Source organism: Odocoileus virginianus, chromosome 6 (assembly GCF_023699985.2).
Source record: "Odocoileus virginianus isolate 20LAN1187 ecotype Illinois chromosome 6, Ovbor_1.2, whole genome shotgun sequence".
NCBI lineage: Eukaryota > Metazoa > Chordata > Mammalia > Artiodactyla > Cervidae > Odocoileus > Odocoileus virginianus.
The window spans coordinates 58519780-58543713 of NC_069679.1; the positions used below are offsets into that span (position 1 = coordinate 58519780).

The window sequence follows — 23934 nt, forward strand, 5'->3', positions numbered from 1 at the left end:
TTAATGAGTTTGTTCAAAGTAAATTGCTGGCCTGAACCAGGACTAAATTATAACATCTTTTTTTTTCTGCATTTAAAACTAATTAATTTCAATATTTTTGCTAAGCCTAAAATCAGATATGCTACAAATTTATGACAGAATCACATGCAGAAATACAATCTTAAAAAACTGAGACTAACTTTGAAGTTGTGAATCAGTAGGCGTTTACCTGTGTACACCTGGGGGATAAAGGCTTGTGCTCCAGAGTTAGTAAACTTTATTTCATTAAACATAAGATACTTAGGTAAGATTACTATTAATGGAGTCTAAAGTTATATTAATACTGGTGTTTACAAAGGAATCCAGTTTTCTGGTTCTGTGGCCTATACTGTCCTTCATTTGGGGGACTGGTCTATTTTGAGGTGCCAAGAAGTCTAAGCTGGGTCTTCCTGCCCCCTCAAAAGCACTGGAGGTCAGCACAAAGGCACAGGGGCAGTCAAAGGTCTGTAGGTGCCTCACCATATGTCCATAGGTTTTCATTTCTGCCTGGGGTCCAGGTTGCACCTTTGCGGCGGTGCTTCACCCCCCATTGCCACACTGGGGCACAACTTTGGGTGCTGCATCCACAAGAAGCAGGAGACTGTGAGAGAAAAAACTTGACGGTCCTGTATAAAATGTTTATGAATCACTGTCACTCAGTCTCATGAGACAGAAGGTCTCATTTTCCTCTTTTATAGTAAATCTCCAGTTCAAATGTAACCAAATTATTTTATACTGATGATTATATTTGAGGCAAGCACAAAGGATTTTTAGTATAGTTGAATAGAAATGAGATCTAAATGATAGTAAAGAGTCCATCTTCTTTTTGTAAAGTGCCAATATGATCATATTTCTAATGACTTAAGTTTTATGAATCATGAATTATTAATATGAAAAATGTGATTGTTTGAGGGATTAATTTTTGTTTTTTGATTGTATTGTCTTTTTATTTTATTTAGGAAGATGATCCTCCCAGTGAAGGACAAGTGATTAGGATGCCCCATAGAAAAGTTCATGCTGATGCAATTCTTTCTCTTCTTGCTAAACAAAACCTGGAATCATTAGTTTCACAGCAAGCCGTATATCATTCAGAGGTACTTTTTAACTTTAATTATTTTTTCTGTTAGATCTAAATACAAGAAAAAGATAACAAAAATATTCGTACTTTTAGTTAAAGCATGCTAATACTTCAGCTTATTCAGGGATCAGTCTTGTAGTAACTTTAACCTGAAACCATAGAGTTATGATTTTTACAACTGAAAGGGATTTAGGCCATCAGTTCTAAACTTCATATTTTACAGATGAAACAAGCTGAAGCCCTTTTAAATGGTTTGTGGGGATCAGTCATTTGTTCTTTCTTTCTGCAACCATTTACTGAGTATCTATGATATGCCAGGCACAGCGTCAGAAAAGATACAAAGATGTTAAGGCAGGATCCCTACTTTTAAGCAGCTTACAGTCCTGTAGGGAAAAAAGAGCTTAAACAGTTACTCTACCATACAGTAACTGATCAAATAGCTAGAGAAGTAGATTGAACCAGATAATCGTTAAGAGCCTTGTAGGCCAGGGTAAGGCCATTGGAGTCCCTTAAGATATTGTGAGCAAGGGATTCACAAGTTAAGATATTTAAGAAGGCATCAGGAGCCATGGACAAGTGAGGGAAAGATGGAGGTCTGTCAGAACACCATTGGAGTAGTCCAGAACGAGAACAGGAACAAAGGCAGTTAAGTAGGAATGGAAAGGAGAGAGATTTAAATTTGAGTGTGGAATTGGCAGTAACTGGTCACTGATTAAGAGAAGTTGTGCTTGTGTAGTTGTGGACTTTGAAGTGCAGAGAGGAGAGTGCCAGGTTTTGTGGGGAAGATACTGAATTTTGTTTGAAACATTAAGGAGCCTAAGGAAATGCTAAGTGGAAACGTACAGTGTGGTCACTCAGGCTGGTCAATGATAGAGGTGGGACTTGGGTTCTTGATTCTGTTTAGTATTCTTTCTGTTGTGCTTGGTTGTCTTTGCTTGAATAAGTGTGAAACTGTCTTTAGATGAACTGTAGATCTGAACTCTATATATCATCCAAGGAGATGGTAGCTTTATTTTCTATTAATTTTTATTCTTAAAGGTTTAAATGCTTAGGAAAGATAGAGGAAAAAAGATATGGAACTTAGTAATAGAAAAAAAATGTAAGTTTAACTTATTCCTTCTTGTTGAAAAACAACTAATTTTTCTGCAGCTTTTTTAGCTATTGATTAAAAATTTATTTCACTGGAAAGATATTATTTGTAATTGCTGCTACTGAGTTTGAGAAAGTGCTGTCATAACTCTAGAAACCAAGCTGCTTAGTATAGAGACCAGAAATCTGAGAGATAAAGGAGAGAGAAAATGAGACACACAAGTGGAACAAAAAATAGTAGAAAATAGCAGAAATGTCAGCATAATTTTAAAACTCCACTAACTAATCCCTGTTTCCTTCTTTTTGGAAATCAGTAATATTGATTGGGCTTCTCTAGTGGCTCAGTGGTAGGTTGGATCCCTGGGTTGGGAAAATGCTTGAGAGAAAGGAAATGGCAACCCACTCCAGTATTCTTACCTGGGAAATCCCATGGAGAGAGGAGTCTGGCAGGCTACAGTCTGTGGGGTCGCAAAAGAGTTGGACACAACTGGATGGCTAACCACCATCACCACCAACAACAATATTGCTTCATTTACTCATTCTGTTGTCAGACTTTTCCATCTTTCTAATGCTGGGAAATTTATCTCTACTACTTTTTCAATTTTTTCTTCCTCTCATCTTCTTCCCTCTCTGGCTAAAACTTATTTCCAGATATTAATACTTCTGCTTCTGTTTGTGTCTTAGATTTTCTATCTCTTCAGTCTTTTTTACTCTCTGCTTGGAGAGTTCTTCAATCTGATCTGCCAGCCACCGGTTTGTTCATTAGCCTATGTTTATCTGACTTCTATATTATTCATATTGGATATTCTCACTTCTGTCTTTTTTTTAATGATCTTTTGCTTCACATTGTTAGTATTTTTCTTTATTCCTTTTGTGTGCATATATGTATATGGTTAATATTTTTCACTTTTTTTTTTTTTAACATTTGTTTCTTTTGTTATATGAACTCATGTTCCGGGGCCAGGGTGGGGGTAGTAGGATAAGCTCTTCTGTCTGAGAATCAGTATTGGGTAAGGACTAAAATCAGGCCATGGTCTGTTTAAGTGAATATAAGGAGACAAGGTAATGAGCCCCAGGAAGGGGCTTCACAGGCAGCACAGAACCACTCCTGATGGTGACCATGGCTGTTTGCCGGTACTCTACCATTCAGTTCTTCTGATGGTTGTTATGTCTTTAAAACCCTTAGGAAGAAGTTTCTTTGAGAGGTTTTGTATTCCTGTCCTCGGGTTCAAAGGGGGACAGAGTGAGGAGTGAATCCCCATGGGTTCCTGGTCAGATGTCACCTGTAACTTTTGACCCCAACTGGGCCTTCATGCTCCCTGATACCATTACTCTGGGGCACTAGTGTCTGCAGCCCAGATTGTTGCCAAGATCTTTAAGGTTAAGGGGCAAGCAGTGATGATTTCCAGTTAATGAGGGAAAGAGGAAATGACAGCAGCTCTTTACATCATTCATTCATCTCACTGCACCCCCCTGTAGCCACCCTCCTCCACAGGATGCAGCCCTTTTTTCCCCACACACACCAGGTCAAGCTAGCAGTTGGTCTCTCCCAGTGTTTTTTCACAGTTTTTACTTAATTCTTAGAATCCACGGCTCTTCTCACTTCTGTAGTTACTCCAGCATTCTGGGGACAGGCAGCAGCCTTAACGTGTGTCATCTTGGCTAGACCAGAAGCCCAGAAGTTGGAAGATTATCCTTTGCAGATTTTTTCTAAGCATCTAAATATTTGTACATGTGTTTGTGTATGCTCATGTGTGGATAATTTTGACGTATGTATGTGTGTTATTCTGCCATCTGATTCTTAAAATTTAACTAAATCCTAAAAGACATACCTATCCTTTTTATCTACCATGTAGTATGCCCTAGTTTACTCTCCTACTGAAGAATTTTTAGACTGATTCCAATTTTTCTTTCTCCAAACTATGAAAAGAATAAAATCCTTTTTTGCACCATGAGGAATTGCCTCTCTACCAGACCACCTTACCTGCCTCCTGAGAAATCTGTATGCAAGTCAAGAAGCAACAGTTAGAAGTTTGACTTGGACCAAAAGACTGATTCCAAATCAGGAAAGGAGTACATCAAGGCTATGTATTGTCACCCTGCTTATGTAACTTATATGCAGAGTACATTGAGTGAAATGCTGAGCTGGATAAAGCACAAACTGGAATCAAGATTGCTGGGAGAAATATCAATAGCCTCAGATATGCAGATGACACCACACTTATGCCAGAAAGCAAAGAAGAACTAAAGAGCCTCTTGATGAAAGTGAAAGAGGAGAGTGAAAAAGTTGGCTTAAAGCTCAACATTCAGAAAACTCAGATCATGGCATCTGGTCCCATCACTTCATGGCAAATAGATGGGGAAACAATGGAAGCAGTAAGAGACTTTATTTTTTTGGGTTCCAAAATCACTGCAGATGGTGACTGCAACCATGAAATTAAAAGACGCTTGCTCCTTGGAAGAAAAGCTATGATCAACCTAGACAGCATATTAAAAAGCAGAGACATTTCTTTACCAACAAAGGTCCTTCTAGTCAAAGCTGTGGTTTTCCAGTGGTCATGTATGGATGTGAGAGTTGGACTATAAAGAAAGCTGAGCACCGAAAAATTGATACTGTGGTGTTGGAGAAGACTCTTGAGAGTCCCTTGGACTGCAAGGAGATTAAACCAGTCCATCCTAAAGGAAATCAGTCCTGAATATTCATTGAAAGGACTGATGCTGAAGTGGAAGCTCTAATACTTTGGCCACCTGATATGAAGAACCAACTCATTTGAAAAGACCCTGATGCTGGGACAGATTGAAGGCAGGAGGAGAAAGGGATGACAGAGGATGAGATGGTTGGATGGCATCACCTACTCGATGGACATGAGTTTGAGTAAGCTCCAGGAATTGGTGATGGACAGGGAGGCCTGGCATGCTGCACTCCATGTGGTCACAAAGAGTCAGACACGACTGGGTGACTGAACAGAACTGAACTGATAGAAGATAATGAGGGGTGGAATTACTCAGAAGGCACAGGCATTTATAATTTAAACAGACACTCAGTTCAGTTCAGTTCAGTTGCTCAGTCGTGTCCGACTCTTTTCGACCCCATGAATCACAGTACGCCAGGCCTCCCTGTCCATATATAGACACTAAAGCATTGCTTTTCAGCTTTATGAGATTCTGACACCTCATTATGTATTTTTAGTCTTAAATTTTTGCCAGTCTGATTAACAGTGACATTAAACATGTTCTCCTATGTTTTAAACATTTGTTTGTAATAAGAACTAGTAATAATGATATATTTGTAAGTTAAAATACTGCTTTGGTAAGAAAATAGTAGTTGTTCTTTGTTGTTACTCTTTGCCCAGAGGGAGCATCTGGTCAGTGAGAGTAGTCTGAGGACAGAACTGCATTTTGTACATTTATGTGGATGGAATAGTGTACTACTGTAGATTATAGATAAACTAACTTAGATTGACATGAGCCTGAGATTTGAGTATAATATAAAAATGATAAATGCTTATGTGGTATTAGAGCATTTTGTGAATAGGGAAGTTAAATCTTCCATGGAGTATTAAGGTGTTAGGTAATTTAGCAATTACAAGTACCCTTGAAAATTGGTTCATCAAAGAGAAGGTACTGTATATTGCACAACATTGATATGGTAGTGGTAGAGTAATATAGGCCCTGTGAAATATTTCTAAGGAAATGTGTCTGCCGTCATCCTGAACTTTACCCAAGAATCTTCAAGGATTTCATATTAATTGAAAAATAATCTTTTCCTGTTTAAAGAATGTCGAGCCATTGATATTCTTTAAGAAAAGTCAGATTACAGAATATAAATCTGTAGAGGATAATTAGGGTAAATTGTAGAGAATTGTGAATGATGAGCTAGGCAGTTAGATTTTATTTTGTAGTCAACAGTCATCAAAGATGTTTCAGTAGTGATTTCTTCATATATTCTAGTTTAAAAAAAAAAACCCTTGGTTGAAATTAAAATCCTTTTAAATAAAAAAATGAGAGCCTTCATATATTGGAATTTTTATTCACTTCTTGATTAGTAAACTCATGAATTAGTCACAACATGTGCTCGTGATTAGGTCATCTAGTTTTTAACACAGAAAGAATTTTAACACATCATTTTTAAAGTTTTTACTTTATATATTTGGTAAAGAAGCATATTTGTACTTTTTGTACATTTTCAGCAAGTGTTTCATTATAAATTTCATTCTAACAACTTTAGCTGATTTTCATTCAGAAAGAACAAGAGGTAAATTTTCTATTTTCTAATTTTAAACTGTATAAACAGTTTAGGTTGTGTGCCAGCATTTAGTGTTTTAAATAATAAAAATTTTCTGGTGTGTTTTATTGCTGTCTATTTTGGAGGTTGAATAAACAGATAATGGGTATTTAACTTCATAAAAAATACTTCATAAGAAAAACAAAGCCTCCACTTAGGTATCTTATTAAACTAACTTTCATGTAATGTGTATGTGGCTTGATAAGCACTTTCTAAAATACTTTTCAAGCAATCAGGTGGTCTGCATCCTGATACATTTGACAGATTTTTTTTTCATTTATTTATATTAGTTGGAGGCTAATTACTTTACAATATTGTAGTGGTTTTTGCCAAACATTGATATGAATCAGCCATGGATTTACATGTGTTCCCCATCCTAAATCCCTCTCCCACCTCCCTCCCCGTCCCATCCATCTGGGTCATCCCAGTGCACCAGCCCTGAGCACTTGTCTCATGCATCAAACCTGGACTGGCGCTCTGTTTCACAGTTGATAATATACATGTTTCAATGCTGTTCTCTCAGATCATCCCACCCTCGCCTTCTCCCACAGAGTCCCACAGTCTCCCAGCAGAGTCTGTTCTATACATCTGTGTCTCTTTTTCTGCATTTGGCAGATATTTTTTGTTTTAACGTGATGTTTATAACAATGGTTTCTACTTTTTACAGGACTTGGAAAACAGTGTGGGTGAGCTTAGTGAAGGACAGAGGCTGACAGCAGCAGCAGCAGAGAACATCTTCATGGGACTTTCCGCATATGTGCAGCAACCTGTGGCTAAGGCAGAGTCTTCAGATGAAAAATGTGCTCTTAAGCCATCATCTCAGCAATGTGACACAGTTGCAGGTATCCACCAAAATACTCCTTCCTGATGTAGTGTCTGTTAGAATATTTACTTTGAATCCCATCACACTCTGTACTGTTTTCATGTTGAATGCTGTATTCTGTTTTGTATTATAATCTACAGTAGTGTTCCTACTTGGAATTAAGAAAAGCATAACTGTTTTAGGTAGAAGCTTGCAAACCTTCTTTATTTAAAAGGGTATTCATAATTGAAAAGTTTGATAATGACTTTTTCTATATATAGCAATGTTTCTCCAAATGTGATTCATGTAACAGTCATTGGTACATGAATCTCTGGGTGTGACATTAGATAGTTTTGGTAATATGTGTATGCCTACTTAAGATTTTTTAGTAGTGATATTATTTGTTTTAATGTATATTGGGAAAAATATAACTAGCACACGAAAACTATCAGAGAACACATCTTGTGTAGACAGTGTTTAGTTCAGTAACACTGTAGAAGTTCACTCTTTATGCTGCAGGAGTTTCTGACTCAGAACTCAGTACACTCGGTGTTATTCTGAAACTTTATTAACTAAACTTTTTGCTGTAACAGTTTGAGAATAAGAGCAGAATAGAGAATATCAGTTTCTGGTATATGTAGTTGATTCTCATTATCTGCAGTACTTAGGTCCTATAATAGAGTCACCAGAAACACTGAATTAGGAAATGCTGAGCCACTGTTCCTAGCGGAAATACGGGGTTAGGTTCCTATGAGCCTGTATCTTATATTTATGTTTATTATATTTATTAATATATATACAACATTTTTGACAACATATAACCTTGCTTTATGTATGTTTCTATTTAGAGGCACTTATTTAATATACATTGTTGATTCATTAACACTGATTCTCATGAGCAGCAGCACTATAACTCACTCCTGAATGAAACTTACCAAGCACATATGTTTTTTCTGTAAGGCCCATCAAAGCTTTTTGCACTTTGGAACACTAGAGAGCACTTCTGCACTATGTTTTGGGGCCATTTTAAAGAACAAAATCACCAGCAAAATATATAAGAATGTGGGAAACCTGTCACTAAATAGACAACAGAAAAGAATACTTGCTCACAGTGTAAGAGCTGATAAGAAAGCAGAGCAGCCTCTGTTTAGCCTCATCTGCTGAGTTTTGTGTAGGGTGATTCAGGTTTTCACTGCTGTATGCATGCATGCATGTCCACAAGTTGCATGTGCTGTGAGTGTTGATTTCAAGGTTACAAGTAAATTTTATCAGGTGAATTTGCAGAAATGAAATCTTCAGAGTAATGAGGATCAACTATATTCTTACTTATTGATAATCTCATGTTCATTATTGTAGTCTCTTAAATGAAAAGAACTTCTGGAGGCATACAGATTTGCCAGAAATCAGAAAGAAATACATTAGTGTATAGTATTTAGACTCTCAGTTTTATATTAAGCAAACACCTTATCATTCAGAAATGAGAGACCCTCAATACTGGATTTTCCATGGGAATAAATATAAGTTAATATTTGCATTGTTTATTTTATGCACATAGTAAGAGTATTAATTTTTTACAGTATTTTAAATTAGGGTTCAAAGTATCATAAAATACAACTTCTATATCTGTATCCAGCTAAGTGTGCAGATTGTGATTAAATATAATTGACACTAGATGGCTCTCACAGATCACTTGAGAGCTGCTTGGTACTTGTGAACAAAGAAGTACTTACTGAATTATTACAGAATAAAATCCATTAGGATGTATCCTATTCAGCCCCTCCTCATGGTATCACCTAGCTGGTTACCTGAAGTCCAGTACATTTTTACTTGTAGGTACTCTGTAGATATTTATTTAATTGAATTGAAAAAAATAATAAGTTCATGGGAAATAGATGGGGAAACAATAGAAACAGTGGCTGACTTTATTTTTTAGGGGTCCAGAATCACTGCAGATGGTGATTGCAGCCATGAAATTAAAAGATGCTTGCTCCTTGGAAGGAAAATTATGACCAACCTAGACAGCCTATTAAAAAGCAGAGACATTACTTTGCCAACAAAGGTCCGTCTAGTCAAGGCTATGGTTTTTCCAGTGGTCATGTATGAATGTGAGAGTTGGACTATAAAGAAAGCTGAGTGCCAAAGAATTGATGCTTTTGAACTGTGGAGTTGGAGAAGACTCTTGAGAGTCCCTTGGACTGCAAGGAGATCCAACCAGTCCATCCTAAAGGAGATCAGTCCTGGGTGTTCATTGGAAGGACTGTTGAAGCTGAATTCCAATACTTTGGCCACCTGATGCGAAGAGCTGACTCATTTGAAAAGACCCTGATGCTGGGAAAGATTGAGGGCAGGAGGAGAAGGGGACGACAGAGGATGAGATGGTTGGATGGCATCACTGACTCGATGGACATAGGTTTTGGTAAACTCCGGGAGCTGGTGATGGACAGGGAGGCCTGATGTGCTGCGATTCATGGGATCGCAAAGAGTCAGACACGACTGAGCGACTGAACTGAACTGAATGTGGCATTAGATTAAGTATGTAGATGAGTCAGTATAACAGAGTGACTAAGAGCTTGAGCTTTTGAAGTTTCAGAAATCATTTTAAATTCCAGATCTGTATTTTTGGGCAAGTAACTTAATCTTTCTGAGCCCAAGTTTCTTCATCTATCAAGTACAGATAATATTAATGTACTAGTTATCTATTTCCGTGTAATAAATTACCCCAAAGTTTAGCAGATAAGACAGGAAATATTTATTATCTCTCACAGTTTTGAAAGCCATGAATCTAGAAGTGGCCTAGCTGCATGGTTCCCAGGATATCTCATGGGGGTGTAGTTAATCTGTTGGCTGGAGCTGCCATCATCTAAGGACTTCAACTGGGGCTGGAGGATCTGCTTTCCAAGCTCATTCACGTGACTGTTGGCAAGATGCCTCAGTTCCTCACCACATGAGCCTAACTGTTATTCTGCTCATGACGTAGCAGTTCACTTTTCCCAGAGTGGATGATCTGAGAGACAGTGAGCACCCAAGATGGAAACCATGGTGTCTTTTATAACCTAAAACCATGTCATCACTTCTGCCACATTCAGTTGATAGCAAAGGCCAATCCTGGAATAATATAGTAGGGGACTACAGAAAGGTCTGAATACCAGGAGACAAGTGTTAGGGGGCTGTAGTGGAAGCTGCTTATCACAAACAGTATCTGCCTCATAAGGTTATTAGAGGTAAGTCAGTCAGTTCAGTCGCTCAGTCGTGTCCGACTCTGTGACCCCATGAACCGCAGCAGGCCAGGCCTCCCTGTCCATCACCAACTCCTGGAGTCCACCCAAACCCATGTCCATTGATGATGCCATCCAACCATCTCATCCTCTGTCATCCCCCTCTCCTCCTGCCTTCAATCTTTCCCAGCATCAGGGTCTTTTCAAATGAGTCAGCTCTTGCATATAAAGTAGTTAGCACAATGCTTGACACATGATACTGTTAATCTCTTTAATAATGCTTGGGGAAGGTAAAGATACCTTCTCAAATACATTTAATAGAACCAGAAATTACACACAGTTGCCTAAAAAGAAGGTGCCTATAGAGGACTAGTTTGTCCCTCTTGTTTTAAGTATTTAGTTACATTATTTCTGCTTTATTGACTATGCCAAAGCTTTTGACTGTGTGGATCACAATAAACTGTGGAAAATTCTGAAAGAGATGGGAATACCAGACCACCTGACCTGCCTCTTGAGAAACCTGTATGCAGGTCAGGAAGCAATAGTTAGAACTGGACATGGAACAACAGACTGGTTCCAAATCGGGAAAGGAGTACGTCAAGGCTGTATATTATCACCCTGCTTATTTAACTTATATGCAGAGTACATCATGAGAAACGCTGGGCTGGAGGAAGCCCAAGCTGGAATCAAGATTGCCAGGAGAAATATCAATAACCTCAGATATACAGATGACACCACCCTTATGGCAGAAAGTGAAGAAGAACTAAAGAACCTCTTGACGAAAGTGAAAGAGGAGAGTGAAAAAGTTGGCTTAAAGCTCAACATTCAGAAAACTAAGATCATGGCATCTGGTCCCATCACTTCATGGGAAATAGTTGGGGAAACAGTGGAAACAATAGCTGACTTTATTTTTCTGGGCTCCAGAATCACTGCAAATGGTGATTGCAGCCATGAAATTAAAAGACGCTTACTCCTTGAAAGGAAAATTATGACCAACCTAGACAGCCTATTAAAAAGCAGAGACATTACTTTGTCAACAAAGGTCCGTCTAGTCAAGGCTATGGTTTTTCCAGTGGTCATGTATGAATGTGAGAGTTGGACTATAAAGAAAGCTGAGTGCCAAAGAATTGATGCTTTTGAACTGTGGTGTTCAAAAGAGAAGACTCTTGAGAGTCCCTTGGACTGCAAGGAGATCCAACCAGTCCGTCTTAAAGGAGATCAGTCCTGGGTGTTCATTGGAAGGACTGATGTTGAAGCTGAAACTCCAATACTTTGGCCACCTGATGCGAAGAGCTGACTCATTTGAAAAGACCCTGATGCTGGGAAAGATTGAGGGCAGGAGGAGAAGGGGACAACAGAGGATGAGATGGTTGGATGGCATCACTGACTCTATGGACATAGGTTTTGGTAAACTCCAGGAGTTGGTGATGGACAGGGAGGCCTGGCGTGCTGCAGTTCATGTGGTCGCAAAGAGTCGGGCACAACTGAGCGACTGAACTGAACTGAACTGAATGGTTATTATGGAAGAATGTGTCCCGTGTATCATTATTTCTGCTACTGTCTAATCTCATGCCTTTCATGTTGATTTCTAATAGCTTTGTTTACAGAGGCTCATCTGTTCTTACTTTGCCTGTCCCCACCTCTGCTCATTTTCACAAGATATCCTATTTGCAACTCGTAGTCCTATACCACTGTTTCTAATTCTGAGGCTCTCAGGTTGGGTTGAATAACAAAAAGATGCTAAATAAGGTTTGAAGAATTGTCTTAAGAACCCCAAAATGTGAACTGGTGTTTTGAACAAACTCTGAGGACTCTGAGATTTACTACCAATTATAGCTCTTCATTTGAAGGTCCCCTGGAGAAGGAAATGGCAACCCACTCTTGACAACCCACTCTTGTCTGGAAAATCCCATGGACGGAGGAGCCTAGGAGGCTGCAGTCCATGGGGTCACAAAGAGCGACTTCGCTTTCACTTTTACTCAGAAAATGCACTGAATACCTGCATGTACCGGCACTGTATTGGTACTAAATAAGGGTTTTGAGAGACAGAGGTAATAGATGTCTGCTCTCCAGAGAGTTTACAAACTCATGTAGGATAATGTGAGACAACAATTATAATATTGTTGATTAATGCAACAACACAGGCTGCTGTGGGAGCGCAGAGGAGGAATAACCCACGCATGAGGGCTCAGAGGAAGTTTCCCGGAAGAGCCACTGTGAAACTGAATATTAGAGGAATTAGCCAGACTCTGAAGTGTGATAAACATGTTCCAGTTTGTTCATTTACTTATTCAGAAAATATTTTTTGATTGCTTGCTCTGCTCTAAGCATATTCTAGGTGGTAGGAACATAAAACCTGGTAACACCTTATTAGTGAATTTTTTCTCTAGTAGAGATAGTATATGAGAAAGCAAAAACAGGCAGTAGGTTATTGTGGTTATTGTAAAGCAGTCCAAGTAGGATGGGGGATACAGGTCAGTTGTATCTGGGGAGGGCAATCAAGACAGACATCATATGTGAGGAGCTTACTTGAAATGAGTTCTCAATGATGAATAGGCATTTGCTATGTAGTAAGTGTAGGAGAAACCTTCGTGGCAGAATACATAAGACAAGGGGATAAAGTTGAAAAGACAAAGAAACTTAAGCAGGAAAATGTAAGTACTTTATTACTGATTCAGAGCTTAGGATGTAATGAAATTGGACCAATAAGCAGAAACTAGGTAGATGTAGATGATAACATCAAGTGATTTTTGGATTTACTCTAAGATATTAGAGATTTATTGGGGTGTAAATGGAAAATAATTCCAATCTTGCTTTATATTTATTCCCATGGAAAAGTCATTTGTGAATTTCTAACAATTCTGAATGTTTTATAATATCCACAGATCCATTAAGGATTGTATATAAATGAGTGAAATGATCAAATTTGCCTTTTCTTTGGCAAAAACATGTGAGGTGCAGTGCGATGGATAGATTGGAGAGAATTAAGGCTGGAGGCAAGGAACCTCTAGCTGAGACAATTATAGTAAACTTGGTGAGTCATGATTGAGCAGCAGTGAAATATAAAAAGGGAGATTTGGTGGACATTTGAGAAGGAGAGTAGACAAGACTTAGTTTGGATATGAGAAATGCAAAAGACGAGAAGATCTAAGAAATCTCCAGGTTTCTGGCTAAAATGATTTGATAGTTGGTATCTCCATTCACTGAGGGAGAGAGGAGATATGGAGGAAAGATAGAATTAGGAGGAAATAAGAATGAGTGGAATTTGAGGTGCCTTTGGGTTTCATACAAGTAATGGAATAACTTACTAGACGTGTAAGAACCAAAGCTGCTGCTGGCACCAGCAATTCAAGCAGACTTGGTCTTCTCTGAAAGTCTGCCATGGCTGCTTTTTCAAAGCAGTAGTATTCTAGAAAAATAAAATTAGGGATTTTAATAGGATTTCAAATTATAATTAATTAAATTAAATTTGACTTGAATGGAATAATCCTTTGACCATCTCTCTTAAAAAGGGATAACTAACATAATTACACTCAATGAGTGTAATTTTTAGAGGTGATGTAGCAAATTCAACATTGTTGTGATTGTTGTCATGGAATCCTTGCCTGACCTCCTATCACTGAGTTAGATACCGTCAAATATTCTCTCTGTGTTGTCCTCTAATGTCACCTGCCTAATGTTGCTCTTATCACACTGATTTGTAATCTCACTTGAGAGTGGGGACTTTATCTTGTCTGCTGTCATAGCTCTGTCCTCTAGCAGAGAATGTAGCATAGTCAGTAAATAAAGGTTAAGTGAGAGAGTGTTTTATGAGCGGAAAGTTATTATGCACTTTTAATGCTTTTGGGAGATGTTTGTTTATACACTTTCTGGGTTTCTACATATAATTTTTTTCTTTTATCACAGTGTCTTATGTCTTTGTAATTAATTTTTTTCTTTACACCCATGTGTCAGCCACATATCATTTTATATAAAAATAAAATGTGATTATATTATATATTACTTTAAATTATAGATTCTTTTTTTTTGAGTGTTCTTGAACTACCCCTCCTCCTCACATTTTTTCCTGTCCCACTTCATGCCTTACCTCAGGTAACACATGTTAAGATTCTGATATGTAACCTTTTAGGTTTTTTTTTCCTTCTGCATATAATTATATGCACACACATATGATATGTGTATATTTGTTGTCATTTGTTGTCATTTTTCAAGTTGAGATTATGTCATGAGTTTTGTTTTCATCCAGGAAACCCTGTGGAAATTACTCCAGGTCAACTAGTATTACTTAAATTCATTCTTTTTATTGACTGCATAAAACCTTTCAGTGTGGATTTCCAGTAATTTATTCAGTCATTGCTCTATTGATGAATGTTTACTTTATTACCATTTCCCCCCACTATAAACAATGCTAGAGTAAATATTCACTCATGTATAGCCTAACATTGGAGAAGGAAATGTCAACCCACTCCGGTATTCTTGCTTGGAGAATCCCATGGACAGAGGAGCCTGGCAGGCTACAGTCCATGGGGTCACAAAGAGTTGGACCCAACTGAGTGACTAACAGCAACAACAACATAGACTAACATATTGCTGCATTTTATATTTAGGGAGTAGTTTCCCAGAAATAACAGATCCAAGGGAAAATATATTTTAAATTTTAAAATAGTTATGCCAAGTTGCTGTCTTAAAATTTTAAACTGATTTATTTTTATCAGTAATATATTACAACCTTTCCCCTGTATCCCTGCCAGATATTATTTTTATTACCATTTTTATTTTTGTCAATTAAAGTATAAACGTATGACTGACTCCTGGTGAGTTTATATTTGATGGTTATTTGGATTTGCTCTTCTGTGAATTACCTACTTAAGTTCTTCCCCTGTCCGGTTGTAAGTTTTTCTTATAACTTTATGTAAAACTTATTGTGGCTTAGCTGATAAAGAATCCACCTGCAATGTGGGAGACCTGGGTTTGATCCCTGGGTTGGGAAGATCCCAACGAAGGGAAAGGCTACCCACTCCAGTGTTCTGGCCTGGAGAATTCCATGAACTGTACAGTCCATGGGTTTGCAAAGAGTCAGACATGACTGAGCGACATTCACTTACCTAAAAATATAGATTAATGTAAAAAAATAGAGAGTAATTATTTGCTATACCTAAGAAATTTTCAACAGACTACCTGTAAGTGGAAAATATAATATCTGTGAGGTCTTAAAATATCATTTCATTTGAAACAATTGAGTTTTTGTGTAGAGCTTCAGTTCTATTTCTATTGATTAAAATGAGATAGACCATGCTGTACTATATTTAAAAAATGACCATTAATTAGGAAAAACAGAATTTTCTGAAAAATAATTTAGCAAGAATGTGAAATAAGGAACAGTGAGTAGGAGTTGAAAGATGAGGATTTTAGTTGCTGTATACCTCTTAACTAGAATTCTGATTTTTTAACAGTTGGTTAACTTACCTGAGCCTTAGCTTTGTCAGTGAAAGACAGTTATAAAATTATCTGATCTTCCTACCTTACAGAATGATTGTGAGATTCAAATTAAGTGAGATCATGTATGTGAAAGTGCTTGGAGTTTAAAGTGCAATATAAATGTACAGTGATGTTATTAGATAAATATTTGTTTCTGTTCATATTGTCTTCTTTTTATTGATTTGATTGAGATGTCATTTGAATGAGGAAAAGAGGAGTTTGATTGAAGAAAAATATCTACAGAGCAGAGCTAAGCAATACCAACATTTGATAGTCAGGAAATTGTCCTTTGCTTTAAGATTACATTTTATTTTATTTTTTTTTTTCCTTTTTTTTTAAAATTTTATTTTATTTATTTTTTATTTTTTTTTATAGGCTAATTACTTTACATCATTACACTAGTTTTTGTCATACATTGAAATGAATCAGCCATGGATTTACATGTATTCCCCATCCCAGTCCCCCCTCCCACCTCCCTCTCCACCCGATCCTTCTGGGTCTTCCCAGTGCACCAGGCCCAAGCACCTGTCTCATGCACCCAATCTGGGCTGGTGATCTGTTTCACCCTAGATAATATACATGTTTCGATGCTGTTCTCTTGAAACATCCCACCCTTGCCTTCTCCCAGAGTCCACAAGTCTGTTCTATGTATCTGAGTCTCTTCTTCTGTTTTGCATATAGGGTTATCATTACCATCTTTCTAAAGTCCATATATATGTGTTAGTATACTGTAATGGTCTTTATCTTTCTGGCTTACTTCGCTCTGTATAATGGGCTCCAGTTTCATCCATCTCATTAGAACTGATTCAAATGAATTCTTTTTAATGGCTGAGTAATATTCCATGGTGTATATGTACCACAGCTTCCTCATCCATTCATCTGCTGATGGGCATCTGGGTTGCTTCCATGTCCTGGCTATTATAAACAGTGCTGTGATGAACACTGGGGTGCACGTGTCTCTTTCAGATCTGGTTTCCTCGGTGTGTATGCCCAGAAGTGGGATTGCTGGGTCATATGGCAGTTCTATTTCCAGCTTTTTAAGAAATCTCCACACTGTTTTCCATAGTGGCTGTACTAATTTGCATTCCCACCAACAGTGTAAGAGGGTTCCCTTTTCTCCACACCCTCTCCAGCATTTATTGCTTGTAGACTTTTGGATAGCAGCCATCCTGACTGGCGTATAATGGTACCTCATTGTGGTTTTGATTTGCATTTCTCTGATAATGAGTGATGTTGAGCATCTTTTCATGTGTTTGTTAGCCATCTGTATGTCTTCCTTGGAGAAATGTCTGTTGAGTTCTTTGGCCCATTTTTTGATTGGGTCATTTATTTTTCTGGAGTTGAGCTGGAGGAGTTGCTTGTATATTTTTGAGATTAATCCTTTGCCTGTTGCTTCGTTTGCTATTATTTTCTCCCAATCTGAGGGCTGTCTTTTCACCTTGCTTATAGTTTCCTTTGTTGTGCAAAAGCTTTTAAGTTTCATTAGGTCCCATTTGTTTATTTTTGCTTTTATTTCTAAAATTCTGGGATGTGGATCATAGAGGATCCTGCTGTGATTTCTGTCGGAGAGTGTTTTGCCTATGTTCTCCTCTAGGAGTTTGATAGTTTCTGGTCTTACATTTAGATCTTTAATCCATTTTGAGTTTATTTTTGTGTATGGTGTTAGAAAGTGTTCTAGTTTCATTCTTTTACAGGGGGTTGACCAGTTTTCCCAGCACCACTTGTTAAAGAGGTTTTCTTTTTTCCATTGTATATCCTTGCCTCCTTTGTCTAAGATAAGGTGACCATAGGTTCATGGATTTATCTCTGGGCTTTCTATTCTGTTCCATTGATCTATATTTCTGTCTTTGTGCCAGTACCATACTGTCTTGATGACTGTGGCTTTGTAGTATAGTCTGAAGCCAGGCAGGTTGATTCCTCCAGTTCCATTCTTCTTTCTCAGGATTACTTTGGCTATTCGAGGTTTTTTGTATTTCCATACAAGTTGTGAAATTATTTGTTCTAGTTCTGTGAAAAATACTGTTGGTAGTTTGATAGGGATTGCATTGAATCTATAGATTACTTTGGGTAGTATAGCCATTTTGACAATATTGATTCTTCCAATCCATGAACACGGTATATTTCTCCATCTGTTTGTGTCCTCTTTGATTTCTTTCATAAGATTACATTTTAGATAGAAAGTATTCTATTGACTTTTATTGATCGAAAAGGTATTCTAGAGGGTTGGGACTTGGTATGTAAGAGTGGGTGTCATGTGGGGCTGCATAAACAACTTGCTGACTGGGACCCTAAAATAATCCATAGATATGTTTGAACATAGGTACTTTTTGAATTTGCTATGATCTTTGGTTTTAATTGCAATGAAGTCTTGGTGACAGGCATTTTCTGTTGAAGTATTTCTGTTTCTAATTCAGCAGGTAAGAAATATTGGCAATTTTAGCCAATTTTTCTTCCTTTAAGAAATAGTTTGTTTTAACTTTCTGTTTACATATTTGATAGCAGATGCTGTTTATGAAGATTTATGTGCTAGTCATGGTCCAATGAGTTTGGGAGAATTGGAGTTGCAGCCAGATCCTCACATTACTCTTCCCACGACACTTGTGACAGCACAAGAAAGTGATGTTAAATCACCGGAAACCGCTGAGCACGGTCCTCAGGTACCCAGTCAATAATACTTCTACTCTACTTAAATCAGAATGCTAACAGTATTGCCTTAGCAGGGTACACTGTCAAGAACAGAGTCTCTGGAATCAGACAGCCTCAAATCTTGCCTCCTTTTTTCTTTTTTTTTTAACTGACTTAAACTTGGCTATAAATCTTAGCTTATCCAACTCCTAGCTGGGACCTTGAACACACACATAGCCTTTTTCTAAGCTTTAATTTCCTCGTCTTTAAATTAAAAATTAGAAATAATGTATATAAAAATGCCTGTTACCTAGGTAGATAGCTATGTTCTATATTCCCATGCAATAACTAGCTTAGTAGTTTGTGCATAGTAGGTATTCAGTAAATATGTATTATATTAAAATTCATGAATTCTTGTGTACTGAAAAAATAGGATACTCTCCAAGATGTAAAAAAAAGAATGCTCATGTTAAATTAAATGCAATAGTATTTAATAATAATGCTATTACAATGTTTCTCATTTTAGATTAATTTATTCAATAAATAGTCATGGTATGGTATTATACAGCATTGCAGGGTGTTGCAGATGAAAGCCAAAAATGTGGAAGATAAAGATTGTTTATGGAATCCACTATTATGTAGTGTTTAATATTAATGACCTATGACCAAATAAAGATCAGGAAAAAACTAATAATGAATAAATATCTGTTAGTTACTTCTGTAATAAAATAAAAGTTGTTTGTGACCTTGGGCTAGGCAAAAATGGCACCAAAAACTGTGTCCATGAAAGAACAAAATTAATAAACTGGTCTTATCAAAAATAAGAACTTCACTTTGAGACACACTGTTAAAAGAATGAAAAGACAAGCTACAGATTGGGAGAAGATATTTGCAAATCACTTATCTGATAAAAGGCTTATGTCTAGTATATATAGGGAGCTCAGAATTCAATATTAAGAAAACAATCCAATTTAAAAAATGGATGAAATCTTCAGATAGATACCTTACCCAAAGAAATGAGCACACAAAAAGATTTTCAACATCAAGTAATTATTAGGAAAATGCCAATTAAAATCACAATGAAATGCTACTGCACATTAGAACATCTGAAATTAGAAAGGCTGACAAGCCAAGTTTTGGCAAGTGTAAAGCACTTAAACTCACATGCTGCTGTGGGAATGTAATATGATTCAACCGCTTTGGAAAACAGTTTGGCAATTTCTTAAAAAAGTAAAAGGTACACCTACCATATGACCCAGACATTTCACTCCTAAGTATTTATTTACCCAAGGGAAACTAAAACATGTCTACACAAAGACTCACACATGAATGTTGTTAGCAATTTTCCATCCCTGGGTCAGAAAGATCCCTCCAAGAAGGAAATGGCAGCCCACTCCAGTGTTCTTGCCTAGGAAATTCATGGACAGAGGAGCCTGACAGCTACCATCCATGGTGTCACAAAAAAGTCAGACACGACTTAGTGACTAAGCAACAGCAAAAACCGGACACACACAAATGTCCATAAGTTGCTAAATATACATGTTTTGGCATATCTATAAGATGGAATACTATTTAGCAAGAAGAAGCCATGGACTACTGATACATACAGTAATGTAGATGATTTTCACAAGAGTTATATTGAGGGAAGAAAAGCCGAAACCCACACCCAAATAAGAGTGCATACTTTATGATTCCACTTATATGAAATTCTAGATGATGCAAGCTAATCTGTAGTTATAGGAGGGAATACAGAAGGTTATGAGTAAACTTTTGAGATTGGTGGATTTATTCATCAAATTATCTTGATTGTGATGATCGCTTCATGGGTGTATATATATGTTAAAATTTATCTAATGATACACTTGAAATATATGCTGTTTATTGTTTTTCAGTTGTACCTCAATAAAGATATTTAGGCTTCCCTGGTGGCTCAGATGGTAAAGCGTCTGCCTACAATGCGGGAGACCTGGGTTTGTTCCCTGGGTCGGGAAGATCCTCTGGAGTAGGAAATGGCAGCCCACTCCAGTACTCTTACCTGGAAAATCCCATGGTCGGAGGAGCGTGATAGGCTACAGTCCGTGGGGCTGCAGAGAGTCAGACACGACTGAGCAACTTCACTTCACTTCTTCACTTCAAAGATATTTAAAAAATAAAAAAAAGATTGCTCTCCTTTATTTATTGGCCTGTTTTAAAATAAAACTGCCAAGTGTTAACCATTAGAATGGCTTCAAAAAACTTCATTTCTTAGATTTCCTTTATTAAAGGAAAAATAGACTGGTGATAATAATAGCATAAACTTATTTATAGTGCTTATACTCAACTAGATGCTGTTCTATGTTTGTTTCATATTTAGCTCATTTAATCCTTACAACCACCTACTGAGGTAATTATTATTATCATCCCCATTTTATGAATGAGGAAATTGAGGTATTGGAGCATTAAGTAATTTACCCAAAGTCAAGGCTAGGTAATACCTTACCCAGAGTCGAATACAAGCAATTTAGCTCCATAATCTGCATGCTTACATGCTCACCTCTTTGTGACTCCCTGGACTGTAGCCTGCCAGGCTCCTCTGTCCATGGGATTTTCCAGGCAAGAATACTGGAATGGGTTGCCCTTCCTTTCTCCAGGGGATCTTCCTGGCCCAGGAATCAAACCTGCATCTCCTGAGTCTCCTGCATTGGTAGGCAGGTTGTTTACCACTGAGTCACCTGGGAAGCCCCACAAGAGTCTGGTTAAGGGAGGCAGTCTGTAGGAAGGTTCATAGGAAAGTTCCAGTTAAAGTGGCCCAAGATAGTTGTAGTACTCATCTTAGAAATACACATCAAAATAACACTTCCTTCAGGGCAGAAACCTACATAACAAAGACTCTGTAAACTTAGAAGACCAGTGGTAAGGCTAGTTGTGACTATTGCAGCCTGAAACTGCTCATTCTTACCTGTAGATAAACAGGTATCTGCCAGAACTAGAATGGTTACATTTGAGTCCATGTGGATAGGTTTCAGATTCTTCTATGCTTGTATTTTGATAAGAGTTCAGAGACTTTTTTTTTTCATTTATTTTTATTAGTTGGAGGCTAACCACTTTACAGTATTGTAGTGGGTTTTTTCACACACCAACACAAATCAGCCGTGGAGTTACATGTATTCCCCATCCCGATCCCCCCTCCCACCTCCCTCTCCATCCCATCCCTCTGGGTCTTCCCAGTACACCAGCCCCGAGCACTTGTCTCATGCATCCAACCTGGGCTGGTGATCTGTTTCACTGTAGATAATATACATGTTTCGATGCTGTTCTCTCGAAACATCCCACCCTCGCCTTCTCCCACAGAGTCCAAAAGTCTGTTCTGTACATCTGTGTCTCTTTTTCTGTTTTGCATATAGGGTTATCGTTACCATCTTTCTAAATTCCATATATATGTGTTAGTATACTGTAATGGTCTTTATCTTTCTGGCTTACTTCGCTCTGTATAATGGGCTCCAGTTTCATCCATCTCATTAGAACTGATTCAAATGAATTCTTTTTAATGGCTGAGTAATATTCCATGGTGTATATGTACCACAGCTTCCTTATCCATTCGTCTGCTGATGGGCATCTAGGTTGCTTCCATGCCCTGGCTATTATACAGTGCTGCGATGAACATTGGGGTGCACGTGTCTCTTTCAGATCTGGTTTCCTCGGTGTGTATGCCCAGAAGTGGGATTGCTGGGTCATATGGCAGTTCTATTTTCAGTTTTTTAAGAAATCTCCACACTGCTCTCCATAGTGGCTGTACTAGTTTGCATTCCCACCAACAGTGTAAGAGGGTTCCCTTTTCTCCACACCCTCTCCAGCATTTATTGCTTGTAGACTTTTGGATAGCAGCCATCCTGACTGGCGTATAATGGTACCTCATTGTGGTTTTGATTTGCATTTCTCTGATAATGAGTGATGTTGAGCATCTTTTCATGTGTTTAGTAGCCATCTGTATGTCTTCCTTGGAGAAATGTCTGTTGAGTTCTTTGGCCCATTTTTTGATTGGGTCATTTATTTTTCTGGAATTGAGCTGCAGGAGTTGCTTGTATATTTTTGAGATTAATCCTTTGCCTGTTGCTTCGTTTGCTATTATTTTCTCCCAATCTGAGGGCTGTCTTTTCACCTTGCTTATAGTTTCCTTTGTTGTGCAAAAGCTTTTAAGTTTCATTAGGTCCCATTTGTTTATTTTTGCTTTTATTTCCAATATTCTGGGAGGTGGGTCATAGAGGATCCTGCTGTGATTCATGTCGAAGAGTGTTTTGCCAATGTTCTCCTCTAGGAGTTTTGTAGTTTCTGTTCTTACATTTAGATCTTTAATCCATTTTGAGTTTATTTTTGTGTATGGTGTTAGAAAGTGTTCTAGTTTCATTCTTTTACAAATGGTTGACCAGTTTTCCCAGCACCACTTGTTAAAGAAATTGTCTTTTTTCCATTGTATATCCTTGCCTCCTTTGTCGAAGGTAAGATGTTTGCAGAGACATTTTAAGTTTCTGTCAAATTGTATCTGGTAGCTGTTCTTAGAGACTCATTCATAACTAGACTCATAAAACAGGAAAGAAAGAAAGAAAATGGCTAAATTCGTCACAATTTGTAATGTGTGATTGTGAAGGAATTTTACTACTGAAAATTTTAAATTTGGTTAGATTGTAGTAAGGAAAAGAGATGATGGGGCTTATGGTAGAATATACATTTCTTGAGTGACAAAGAATAATAATACCTCCTGAACACTTGTGAGAATTAAATGATGTTATTATATATAAAAGCTTTTTGAAAATTGCAGTACATTATGTAGATTTTCATTTTATGCAAAAATAGTTATATGGAAGTACTTACAGCCAAATTAAGTTTTTATCCTGTCTAAATCCATCATGTATGTATCTAGAATAGTTGATTTATAAGTAGCTCTGAATTCTCTAGTCAGAAATAGAAACCATTTGCATATTTGAAATCTGTATATTATCCAGATCTTTTGAAAGATTTTACTTGTAATATCTTTTCTTTTCGTAATATGTACTCCATTTCCCATCTGGTACTTAGAAAGCATGCATAATATTCAAATTTTATATAATAAACATGTAAATAATTGCTCAGATCTTTTAAAAGTAACTTAAAAAATGATATTATGACTTCATGTCTTTAATTCTTTAGTACCAACAAAAGCAAGACCAAGATGTTAAGCAAGTTGAACACAAGCCAGTTCAAAGTCGTTTAATACGTGTAAGAAATAAATCTGATATTTCATTTTCACAGCAGCAAGGTAAGATTAGTTTTCTTGTAATAGTAGTTTTATACTTGTTATACTGAACAAATACATAATGAGAATTCTTTA

At 37.3% G+C, this 23934-nt stretch overlaps 1 protein-coding gene across 9 annotated transcripts in view; it reads left to right on the top strand.

The window, feature by feature from the left end:
* Positions 1-23934, top strand: part of KIAA0586 (KIAA0586 ortholog) — a 119981-nt gene that overhangs the window by 67053 nt on the left and 28994 nt on the right. For 5 of the 9 annotated variants that reach the window (XM_070469412.1, XM_070469404.1, XM_070469410.1 and 2 more), the window contains 4 exons: positions 978-1112; positions 7138-7312; positions 18465-18622; positions 23754-23862. In XM_070469412.1, coding sequence (XP_070325513.1) covers positions 978-1112; positions 7138-7312; positions 18465-18622; positions 23754-23862 — 577 coding nt within the window. The remainder of the gene's footprint in view (positions 1-977; positions 1113-7137; positions 7313-18464; positions 18623-23753; positions 23863-23934) is intronic. The other 4 variants (XM_070469406.1, XR_011488325.1, XM_070469408.1 and 1 more) reach the window with 4 other exon arrangements.